Source organism: Lineus longissimus, chromosome 9 (assembly GCF_910592395.1).
Source record: "Lineus longissimus chromosome 9, tnLinLong1.2, whole genome shotgun sequence".
Classification (NCBI taxonomy): domain Eukaryota; kingdom Metazoa; phylum Nemertea; class Pilidiophora; order Heteronemertea; family Lineidae; genus Lineus; species Lineus longissimus.
The window spans coordinates 20165934-20178152 of NC_088316.1; the positions used below are offsets into that span (position 1 = coordinate 20165934).

At 41.4% G+C, this 12219-nt stretch overlaps 1 protein-coding gene across 10 annotated transcripts; it reads left to right on the forward strand.

The window, feature by feature from the left end:
* Window positions 1–364: 364 nt before the first annotated feature.
* LOC135493225 (proton-coupled amino acid transporter 1-like) lies at window positions 365–11452 on the forward strand. 10 transcript variants are annotated; one of them, XM_064780340.1, is made up of 14 exons: window positions 365–499; window positions 1582–1678; window positions 2565–2606; window positions 3773–3814; window positions 5262–5351; window positions 5603–5704; window positions 6052–6142; window positions 6473–6561; window positions 6765–6857; window positions 7149–7233; window positions 7568–7846; window positions 8216–8394; window positions 8733–8905; window positions 9505–11452. In XM_064780340.1, the coding sequence occupies exons 2-14, from the start codon at window positions 1662–1664 to the stop codon at window positions 9756–9758; spliced, it is 1536 nt and encodes a 511-aa protein (XP_064636410.1). In that variant the 5' UTR covers window positions 365–499; window positions 1582–1661; the 3' UTR covers window positions 9759–11452. The 10 variants fall into 10 exon arrangements, with proteins under 10 accessions (XP_064636410.1, XP_064636416.1, XP_064636417.1 ...); XM_064780341.1 differs by having other exon boundaries at window positions 371–685; XM_064780342.1 differs by having other exon boundaries at window positions 371–591.
* Window positions 11453–12219: the final 767 nt, after the last annotated feature.

A 12219-nucleotide genomic window follows, 5' to 3' on the forward strand; every position in this document is an offset into this window, starting at 1 on the left:
TTTGTGAAAGAATATTATTTGGACTAGTTAGAAATATCACAGGGACACTAGACCTCGCATTTCCCCGTCCACAAAGTCAAAGGCCACTTCGAAAACCTTCAAAAAAGTCCGTCCACTCATTGATCAAAATCACCCATCAAAATAATTTTTTTCTTTTTTTCTTTCGCTGACCCATTAAAAAGATTATAATGCATAATATACTGCAATTTCTTTTAAATATATTGAAAGACAAAGAAATGCCAGCCCACCAAACTTACAGGGCCGCTGTCCACACTTTCGTCCACACGTTCGTCCACAGTTTACACCTACCCGAGCGAAACGACCGGATACCTGTGTACTAATTGCTCACTGTGTCAATAGGTGTCGCGCCTAAAATGAAGTGTGACTGTGCGCTTCCGTAAACTTTTAAAACGTCAGTTAAATGCAATCTTACTCTCTACATACCAAAGTGATTCATCAAGGAATAAAGTTGAACTTCACTGGAACTTGAGCCCTAAATGTGTGTTGATGAGTCCTTCAATTCCTTTGATTTTCTTAGCGACGAACTGACGTCCGACAATGACCCGTCGACGTGTAAACCTCCCTGCATTTGTGTGTAAATCAGTTTTCTATTTTCGGACGAAACTCTGGAACCTACATTCCAGAGCTGAGAGGGATCAACAGCGTCACCCAGGTTTAAAGTCAGGTATAAAGTCATCAAAATAAAATTTGGTAGCCATAAACAAAATAAGTATACCATAAGCCTAAGGCCAAAAAAAGTTAATGTTCCTGGTTTCATTCATGCCATGGATGGACGGTCAACTGAAAATGGATGTGGTCAGTCTGGTCATGCGGTTTTTTTCTTCTTTCCTTGAAGATAGCACAGATTGAGAAAGGCTAATGAATGGGAAAATAAAAAGATATTGATGCGCAAGGGTTTGAATTGACGTGGGCGGAAACCAGAAACATAACATTAGCTTTTTTTGGCCTAAAACACATTTCTCTGGAAATTTCACAACATTTGGGTGTACTGTAAGATACAAGGCTCCTGTAGGCTGTAGTATTGGGAAACCCTTTCATTTCCTCCAAGTCAAATCCAACATGGCCGCCGACTGGGTGGTGGACGCTGGTACATTTTAGTATGCATTTTAGACAACAACTTGCTAATCCACTATCCAGGACACAAATGTCATGAAACGTTCAGGAAATGTGGGAAATGTCCTTCTTATTTCGTTTATGACCGTAAGATTTTATATTGATGACTTTAAATATGCTTTTAAACCAGGTGGACGCTGGTGGACGCTGTTTAGTATGACCCCCCCAGAGATCCCTAAAATCCAACACTAAAAAATGGATTTTATTTTTAGGTGTAAGGGTCTCTGGGCTGTCGTGCAGGTTCCTGATCCTAGTCCTGTGCTCCCTCACAAACTTAAGTTGATTTCGGAGAGAACGTCTCATCTCATTTAGCCAATTGTTCAAGTGTTTCTTTGATCATGTCTATGGACAGCACTCAGTTGGGGGGCGTATGCCGCACTTGATGGCTAAATTGGCTTTCAAACTGTATTGTCTAACTGTCATGTGGTCATCCTGTTCATATTCCAGGCAATTACGACAATATGATATCTCAGATACCTGACCGATAAAGAATAAAGTCTAAGGTTGATGAGCAAATTAGATTTACAATGGATCTTGGACCAAGGTAACCTTACTTTTGTACTCGCATTAGGCCTACTACTACTGGTTGATTTTAAATAAAGTATTGAGTAAAGTTAATATCTGTGCTTGACAGTGACACTACGGTACAGATTTTAATCCCTCTTTGGATTTGAAGTGCAACAAGAATTTGACTGTGATGATCCACCTCTAATCTTAGTACCAGCCAGTCGGAAGTTATAGCAGAACTTAAATCTTATAATCCTTGTATATGTCATGTGTATGTTCAGTTTGTATTAAAAATGGTTTTAGTGGTAGATTTTACATATATCAACAGGCTTTTGAACAAAATATGTGCATTCACTTGCATATTGGGTTGCAAATACACCAGATTCATTCTCCGAGGCAGTGGACAGTAGTGATGGTAGTCCTACACTATGCTTGAATGTTATCGCTGTTTTGGAGATTGACTCGCATTGATCATGCCGACAAGTAGAGGGCACTGTCTCCGTTGAGGTGCGCACTGCAACCTCGATTCTCAGAGATCTGAGTGCAGTTTTCATTCATACAAATCATAGAAGTAGAGTGCTAGAACCGAGGTAGATTGTTCAATCTCGGTGCTGACTTAAAGGTGATAAACGTACACTTCACCAAGTGAGGGCGAATGTCTTGGGGGGGTTAGTGTGCAGGGCCGGAGAAGCGAACATTAACCCCTGATTTCCTTAGGATGCCGTCAAACAGTTGTTAATGTAATGCAAGGAATGTGTTGTGTTTAAAATGTTTCAGGCTTAAAATTGGAGCTCGTACTGGTACTTCCCGCTTAGAATTGTGGATCTGCGACAGCCAAGCAGTCATCTGGTTCAAATCTGATTTGTTTGACACAACACTGTACAACTGTACATGTGAAACGAGCCGTTTGTTTTCCATTGCAGATACGATAACAACTCGGACTTGGCTGACGAGAGGGAACCGTTGTATGTATATAATCCTTGGTTGATGGCATGTGAGCACCACAAGTTCTATCATGAGCACCATTTGCCTTTCAGATGAACATTTGCACAATTGTTTCAGTCTGTATTCACATGAAAGAACTGGCTGCATTATTTTTATATCTTGCCTGCCGGTTCAGAAGTTGGACAAGCTTTCAGCTTCGCAAGGCGTAAGCTGTCACTTGTGCACTATAGAATTTGTGATTGGTCATTTATGGTGTCAGTATTATGGGGACCTGCAGCTGCAGAACTACTTTGTGTCCAAACCAACCAAAATTCTTGATTATTCATTAAGTTCATGAATTGATAATTGAAGGAGTTTATGACCGAAGTACTTGAGTTTTGAGGAAAAACCGATAGTCTGTGAATGGTCTGATCAAGGCCAACCTAGTTGATACTTGTTTTCAGAGACTCTAAGTGTATACATGTACCATATGTTATTTACAATATCAGTAGAGTTTGCCCATTAATAGTGTCAGTTGTTATATACATGTACAGTGACGTAAGAATTCTGTGGGAAAGTTTATACAGAGGATTAATTCATAGCAGCATAATGTCAAGAGATTTGAACGAGGGTCGGATCCAATTGAAAACTAGGTCTCGATCTCAAGATGAAAGGTGTGTAACTGAGAATATCGCGAATTTTCATTTGTCTGTTTGGAAATGATCGTGACCTCTACTCTCTGGCAGATGTATTTGTGAAGAGTTTCAGTGTGTATGACATCAGCTGAGAGTGACATAAGAGTGTTGTTGGGTCAGGATTAGTAGCACTGCACTGCACACCTCAGTGTGTATGTCATCAGCTGAGAGTGACATAAGAGTGTTGTTGGGTCAGGATTAGTAGCACTGCACTGCACACCTCAGTGTGTATGTCATCAGCTGAGAGTGACATAAGAGTGTTGTTGGGTCAGGATTAGTAGCACTGCACTGCACACCTCAGTGTGTATGTCATCAGCTGAGAGTGACATAAGAGTGTTGTTGGGTCAGGATTAGTAGCACTGCACTGCACACCCCAGTTAACACATCTTTCCCTTTACATTGTCATCAGTTTGCATGCATCACTTGTTGCCTTTAGCTGAGAAGTGCTTTGTTTCTTTGCTTCAACGTCGTGGTTGTTCTTGTGCTAATTGGTGTTTGTGCTTCGCTTCCAGGGTTACTCATGCTGCTGGTTATGTGCATGTAGCAAAGTCATTGTAGGTATCGTTTCTTTAGATTCAACTGAGAACAAATAACTTGCACATTGCATCACAATTCACCTTTAGTCAAACTGTATGTCTTTCTGTTTTCTGCACCATGTGTAATCACTGTATGGCCTGTTTCAAGTTGGGAGGCCCCTGCACAGAAATTGCATGAATGAGCACAAGCAAAGCGTCCATTCTATATATGTGCCAGGTAGGAAAAAATGACCTGATAAGTCAGAATACAATGTGCTTATTTTGATGAGTGGTCACATCATTTAGTGAGAAGTATGTTTACATAACCTGAGCAATGCTTTAATCAGAAAAAATATGATTGTGGCAGGTCACGGCCGGCCGATCAGTGGTCATACCTGTTAATGTGGGAGGAAACCAGAGTCAGCGACCCCATGGCCAAGGAAAACCAAACTGCCTAATCAGGTACTAATAAGATGCCATCTGCCTTTGCACAGCTACAGGTAAACCATTTCATATCAATTCAATGAGTTATTCCTAGCCTGTCACTTTTGAGCTGGGAGTGTTTTCTTTTTGATTAATAAAGCTTGAACTCCTGGCCTAATGACCAGCAATCTCAAACTGATAAGCCGTTGATATAGGCATTCAGAAATGTTCAAACTTGCAATTAAGACATGAAAATCAATGATTTTGGGATGTGCCCTGTGCAAGGTGACCGGGAGACACATTCTGATCGACTTCTTAAAAACAGCGACGTTATCGACCGCTTTCATTGTTTCTCAGCTGCTTTCGTTACTCTTACTTCATGGAGGCACTTTCCGACTCTGACTTGGATCTTGTATTCGAAGTTGGCCTTCTCTGTGCTTCGTGGATAATCTTGAATTTGCTTTGAGTTGAGTGTGACCGTAAACTTCAAGATGGCCGAGTCTCTGTCCACTAGTATCACCTCCCCCACTCTGAAGAGGAAAGGTCTTATTTTCAAACTTAAAACAATGAAGTAAGTGCTGTAACAATTGTTACCTTGGTCATCGTTTTACAAGGTTATTGTCTGATAGGAATTTACAGCTTGTAATACTTAGCGTTCAGCTTTCAGATCAATTTCTCACTGATCCATGCTTTCTGGGGTCAAGTTTGTTCACAAGAATGTCTGAGACTCCCTGTCGATTGGTGGTGATATACCTAGCATATTCCTTTCATTTCTTTCCAGCCTGTTACTAGGTGCGCCCTTCACCATGACATCTCTTTACCAAGGCTAATTTACACTGCATGTACATGTATGGTCTCATGTTTTATTGCACTGTGCACTGTACAGGTTTTGAGGCCAAGTCTGACAAAGACAGATTTCAAAACTTGTGTATTAGACCAAGTCAGGCGTTTGAGGATTACATCCCAATATGAATTTTCAAAGGAATGTATTTTTGCCACTGGTCCTTAATAAAGTAGGATGTCTGATGACACAAGTTAATGAAAATGGTATCTTATTTTCCAGGCTGTTTCGATCTCGGAAGGAGAAGGAGGGAAAGTCAGGTGATGCTGACCCAGCTGTTCAGGTTGAGGTTGATAACGTACCGGGACAAAGGCAAGTATAACTCACCTCTGAGAGAGGCATTTCAAGGCCTTGACAATCACAGTCTCCAATCCTTACCTATTGGCTCGGTAATTGGAGCACTATTGGATTATTTGCGTGTCCTGCAGCATATCATTTTTGACAATTTTTAATCCTTTGACTTATAGATTTCCATTTATGGTTTGCAACAAGACATTGCTACATGTTAAAGAGTGCTGTTTGTAGTGGTGATATTGTTGTAAGCAGTTGTCGTGTCTTGGCAGGTATCCTGGCCATGTGCAAGAGAGCGATACACTGGCCAGCGTACTCGAGTCCCAGCAGACGGTGCTAGAAGATGAAGAGGACGAGGAAGAACATTTACAAACGTAAGCAAGAGTTTTGCCGTGAGGGGTCCAGGGCCTGGTTGTTTAAAGCTCCGCTGTCTGCTGATGACCTTTATCTTAGCGTGCAACCAAATTTAGGCTTAGCAGCCACTTAGCCACAGCTCCACAGCGAAGTTAACGGAACCTCAATGGGGATCCACCAAGTTTTCACAAGCATGCTTTTAATTGATTTGAGCTTAAAACATATGACTTGACAGGAGGGGGTAAAGTGGCATTTGCAAGACCAGGGAGGAGACCGGTAAAGATGTAGCGAGTGAATCTGAGCCAATCCTTCAGGCATCATAGTCCCCGATGAACAACTGGAATGAATCTTCTGTTTTGAATTTCAGGAACATTCAGAGTTTGATGAACCTACTGAAAGGCAATATAGGAACAGGTATCTTGGCCATGCCCTACGCAGTCAGTAATGCTGGAATTCTTGTAAGTTTTCTGAAAGGTTCATCGCTTAACTTGACATGTGCCATGCATCATTCATGAACATTCATCTAAGCTGGGGATTTTGACCCAGTACTACCTTGGCTCAAATGCAGTTACAAATAGATTGAGCATACATGATGTTGTGTGGTGAAAAGTACAATAGAATGTTGACTCAGCTGATTAGTCTCACTTTGCTCTGCTGATTGTCGTCCATCTTCTCTCCATGGATTTAGCCATTGCAAGTCCTTCAGCAGAACTTGAACGACATAAGATCAGCATATCATCAAATAAATCACTGCATTATCATCATCAAGAGTGTTTTTAAAATTTCAGTTTGGGACCTTAGGTATTGTTGTGGTAGGAATCATAGCAACCCACTGTATGAATATGTTGATCAACTGTGCACATCATATAAAGAACAAGTAAGTAGCTGAGTATCAGCTTGGTTTGCGAGATTGGCTTGAGTGTCCCCAACTTTAGGGCTCCTCTCCCAACAAGCCAATGACTACTTGTCATTTTAGCCCTCAGATATCCAGAAAGAACCCACATTTCCTGGGCTTTACTACCGTAATTGCCTAGTCCTCATGATGACTAAATAAAATTACTTTTCTTTGTAATTTTTCAGGACTCATAGACAGGGTGTAGATTATGAAGACGTGCTGGAAGTGTGTTTTGAAATAGCGCCTTCACCTTTCAATAAATTACGCAAACCAATGAAGTGAGTGATACTAATCTGGGAAATGACCATGTTCGGGTTATATATCATGAATCTTAGAGCAGTGTCAGTGATATTCCTCTCTCCTACAAGAGTCTTGACGTGCAGATACTACAAACTCACGTTTTTTCCCCTTTAAAACATCGTGTGATTCATTGTCGGTGAGTGGGATGATAAGAGGTGCCTTTTGTAGACTGATGATTTAGGAGTTGAAGATCTCAATGTCCTCGTGCAAGACACCTAACCCAACATTACTTCCCTCTACCCATGACTAACTACTTTTCCTTCTTGCAGAATCATAGCATTGATATGCCTGAATATAACTCAGATAGGATTCTGTTGTGTATATGTCTTATTTATTGGGGAGAATGTCCGATTGGTAAGTTGGTAAGCGCTTGGTTCATATATAAGAGAAACTAGTATTCTATTCTTATACAAGCGTTCAGTGCACTACACATTATTCTAAATGACCTGCTTGTTAAGTGCATATAGACTGACTTTCAGCAGCAGGTTGTGCCTACTCTAATTTGGTACTTTTGACATCAATTGACTGAAAATCATTAGCACTCTCAAGGTTTGTCAAGGAGCTCGATGGAGAGCGAACTCCCCATCCAGCTCTACTCAATGTTGCTGTTGGTCTAGTCTTCCATTCTGGTCCAGTCTGTTTGGTACAATACCCTTGGTGACTTTACTATGTTACTTTCCTATTGCAGTTTGTTGAAGCGTTCCACCCGCCAAGTGACGTGCCGGTCCAGGTTTACATGGCTGTTCTCCTAGTCTTCCTCGTCCCCTTCTCGTTCATCAAGAACCTCAAGTCGCTTGCACCATTTGCCATCTTCGCCAACCTGTTAACCATGACTGGTATTGTCATCATCCTCGTGTACTGCGTCCAGGATCTACCACCAGTCACCACTTACCCCCTCATGGCAGATTTCGGGAGGATACCTTTGTTCTTCGGTTCAGTGGTGTTTGCATTTGAAGGGATAAGCCTGGTAAGTCTGAACAATACTGGACAATTGTAGAACCTCTTCTCAGTAAATCAAGACCTTCAGTACTCCCTGCCTGCACCGTTACATCCGAAACGGGTCATGTGTCGGGTCGACCGTGGACAAAACATTGACTTTTTGGCTCACCGTAAGGGGAGTCTATACGATAGCGCTGTGTCCGTCGTCGTCGTCGTCGTCGTCGTCGTCGTCGTCGTCGTATCCTAACAGTGGCACGTTTCTTAACTGCTAGTATAATATAACACAGAACTCGCCTCACCTGATATCATTACAGAGTGTATTTGAGAAAGATGTATGAAAGAACAAGCTGTTGAGTGCAGCAAACTTGACCTTTACTGATGGTCGTTTTCATTTCAGGTGATTCCTATTGAGATGAAGATGAAGACACCCCAGGACTTCATGGGTATGACGGGTGTACTCAACACGGGAATGGTGATAGTCATGTGTCTGTATGTGGCGGTTGGCTTCTTTGGATACATGAAGTTTGGAAACGCAGCATTGGGGAGCATCACGTTAAATATGCCGACAGACCATTGGTGAGTTTATCTACATGTTTAATATTATCAATTTGCATCAAGACAGACCATGGTGAACTGAAGCGCGGTGGTCGGGTGGTTAAGGTGTCTCACTCTCAATCGAAACGTTGTGCGTTCCTGTCTGGTTGGCTGTTTGTCTTTCAGAGTTCAAACTCAGGTGTGCCTCGAAATGACAACTGAGACTCATACCCCGAAGTTCCTATGATGAAGACCTCTAAAAGTGACAGTTGTTTTAAAACACTTTGGTACATACCCTGCTCACTAAAGAAGACCTCCATTAATACATGTATGTAAGTTACTCACTGTAGAATATAAGTATATTGCTTTGTCTCATCCAGGATCTATCTGTCTGTGAAGATCATGTTCCCAATAGCCCTCTTTATCAGCTATGGTCTCCAATTCTACGTGCCAGTCTGCATCCTGTGGCCACCCATTGAGGCGCGAATATCATCCCCGCGATGGAAGGTCTGGGGAGAATATGTCTTCAGAACATTTTTGGTGCTATTTACATGTAAGTATCTTGTCATGTTGAATGTGCATGTCTCAATGAGTAACACTGCTGATCTAGCAGAGAGTATGGTTGAACCTACATCTTTAGCTCTTTAGATCAGTATTGTTTTCAAAGAGGTGATATTCCACAACCCTTTCAATAGGACTTTAAATCAAAGTGAACCACAAGGCCTTTTTCAAGGCGGGCCAAAGATATCTGCTGCCAAATTTCTAACCTGAGTCTGATTTATTGAGTGTACAGTACTGCGACCTTACTGTAGTACTTTACATTTACCACCATCTCTGCCAACCACACAGTGGATTGGGAGTAAGACTCTGGCCCTAGCAATAGGAATTGTCCCCCTTCACTTCCAAGGTGACTGTATTGTTCATGTCATGGAGTTAGCTTTCTCTACAACACATACATCAGTGTGTGCTGCTTGTATGTGTATTGAGGGACACATTTTGTGCTCTGCATTCACACTTGTTCTGTGTTCTGGCTGCACAGTTTGGTGAGTGAGTGCTGGGGACTCTAAGAGTCTACCTGCACACTCAACAGAGAGTATTCTAGTTTTCAATTGAAAGCACAATTCTTTTATTCCATGTATGTTTTCTTTGCAGTTGCATTAGCCGCTGTGATTCCTCATTTAGAGTTACTCATCTCGCTCATCGGGGCATTGAGTAGTTCATCTCTAGCGCTCATCTTCCCGCCAATCATCGAGATTGCCACCTATTGGCCTGATAACAAACTAGGACGATACAAATGGATGTTATGGAAGGATATACTCATAGTAGTATTCGGATTATTAGGATTCGTGACTGGCACATTTGTATCCCTGAAGGAGATCATCGTAGCATTCTCGAGTGGAAAGTAACAGTGATAGACCTAAGATAGGTGGTGCTACATTGAGCAGTGCTTTGAGATAAACCTTCCACAGTTGGTACTTATGTTACGAAAGGTGTTTTTCGCTGCTCACCTAAATGCAAACAAAAGATAGAGCTGCTGTAGGCGTTGATAAAGTTAGGAAATGGCTTGAAAACTAGCTCACCTGTATTTAACATGAGATGTGTATGACCTGATGTTTTAGACATGTTGCTGTACATTGCTGGTGAAGTACTCAGTGTCATTCTCAGTTTCTAATCAATGCTGTGTTAATGCATTTTGATGATGTGATGTATGATGTATGATGTGTGGGATTGGCCCAAACTATTGCATCTTCTGTTTCATTGAATAGGAAGTTTATTTTATCCAGAAGTATTATTCAGATGGTTTTTTTGTATTGCATCAGCAGAAGTTTTAGATACCTTTGAATAATATACCCTGGCCAACCCACATCAGCTGATCTCGTTATGCTGAGTGGGGAGATTAGAGTAAAGTCAGCTGAGTACAAATTTGTCTCAGAATGGTTTTTTTTGTTGAAATTATGATGTATGTATGTTTAAAATGTTTTAATCAATAATGGTTTAATGCGATTCCTCCGAAGGATAAATGATGATCATGTGGTCAGTGTCTAATCTTGTATATAGTGTTGATATATTTGGTTCATTTGTGATCAGAAACAGTACCGAAAACTGATAAACTAGACTCACTCAGTGGTGCAGACAGTCCTTGTCTTTGGACTCCTCTGTGGAATCTTTCAGTTATTTCCTCAGTTACTGTTGGCTGTTGTTAAGTGTTCTGCGAACATTAGATGACATTTTTTCTAAAAGCTACTTCGTGGACACGCATGGCTTCGTGGACACGCATGGCTTCGTGGACACGCATGGCTTCGTGGACACGCATGGCTTCCTGTTGATATGATTGGTTTGTTTGAATATGGTGCTAACTTTATTTGCCATGACATTTAGTTATAACTATAGAGTAAATGTGGGATGAGATGTCTGGTAAACCTGTTCTGTCTATGTATGACGTTTACACTGTGTCGGTAAATTCATACTTCCAAAAGAGCTGTTCATTCACATCACAAAATGGAATTAAGCTTTGGTAGGTTTCTCCAACTTAAAGCTTGTGTTGTGAAAGTTTGAATTTGTTCTGAAGTATTTCTGTCTTTATGGTGATCTTCTAGCCAATTAGAGAATGTTATGTTAATTTAGAACTGAGTGCAATACTAAAGTTGTGATGTGATTGTGATAACAGATTTTGTTGGCGATAGATAATTTTGTAACTTTTAATATATTTTTAATGCAAAACCTCAATTTCTGTATTGTAATTCTGCATCAGCAAGGGTTGTGTTGGTCTTGTTTGAATATCCAAAGAAATAGGTTACATTAATGACACCATGCGATTATTCAGTTGGAACTGAAGCTTATTTTAAAGAGGTGTAGCCTTTCATTCCTGAATCAGCTGAGGGTGAGTGATGCCCTTGAATATGCATGATATCAACTTCATCCATCTGTGACGATAATTTTAAGTGACATCAACAGGGCTTTGCACATTTATGATCAGCAGAAAGGGTAGGGGGAAATATAATTGCAGTGACAATATGAAGAATATTCTTGAAATACATGTACCGTTGCAAGAAAGACAATTTATCTGTACTCAATTTCAAAATATAAATGTGTCTCAAATTAGAAATTCTCCACTTCATTTCTCTATGGTGATTGTTATCACTGTGGCTCATGGATTACATTACCATGGCAACTGCATGTAGATGACCACAGATGCACCATGCCACCAGAATCAGACGAAAACTCTAAGCCCCTCAATAAGGAAGAGAGATTGCCACCAGGACTATTTCAACTCTCTCCCCGAGCTTGCAAGACGGTCGAGCTGCCAGGTCCCATTCGGTTGGGCTGTCTTGTCTGCCCAGTTATCGAGGTGAAAGAGGAGACTCCCACATTTCACAGGGAAACCCAGGTCCGATTCAATATGCCTGTGTCTGCTTCACATCGCCTACATGTATGTTAGCAATGACATGGTGGAGCAGCCAGGCTCAAATCGGTCTGGATGTGACTGTCTCATCTCTCTCGCTATGTTGGCAGTGACAGCCAGGCCCAATTTGGTCTGGTCGCGAGAGTCTCATCTTTCACTTCCGAGTTGACACAGTGAAACATCCAGGCTAAATTAGGTCTGGTTGTAACTGTCCCATCTCTCTCTTCATGTTAACACGATGGAGCAGCCAGGTCCAAGTCAGTGTGTTTGGTGCCGTCTTATCTGTCTCATTGTGTCAGCGACACAGTAGAGCTGCCAGTTCCCTTTTAGTCCAGTTGTGACTGTCTCATCTATTTTAACATGCTGGGAATGTAATCTTGTTGTGAAGGCGTGTTGCATTAATCTGGTTATGTGTTGTTCCAGTAGGACGCCTACATATTGTACAATGTATTGTGGATGGGCAC

Bases quoted from the DNA above. Each gene is read 5' to 3' on its own strand.
- LOC135493225 (XM_064780339.1), top strand. From the start codon at position 3,112: ATGTACAGTGACGTAAGAATTCTGTGGGAAAGTTTATACAGAGGATTA. The intron at 3,240-5,261 runs GTGTGTAACTGA...CTTATTTTCCAG, and splicing joins TCTCGATCTCAAGATGAAAG to GCTGTTTCGATCTCGGAAGG. The intron at 7,234-7,567 runs GTAAGTTGGTAA...TTCCTATTGCAG, and splicing joins TTGGGGAGAATGTCCGATTG to TTTGTTGAAGCGTTCCACCC.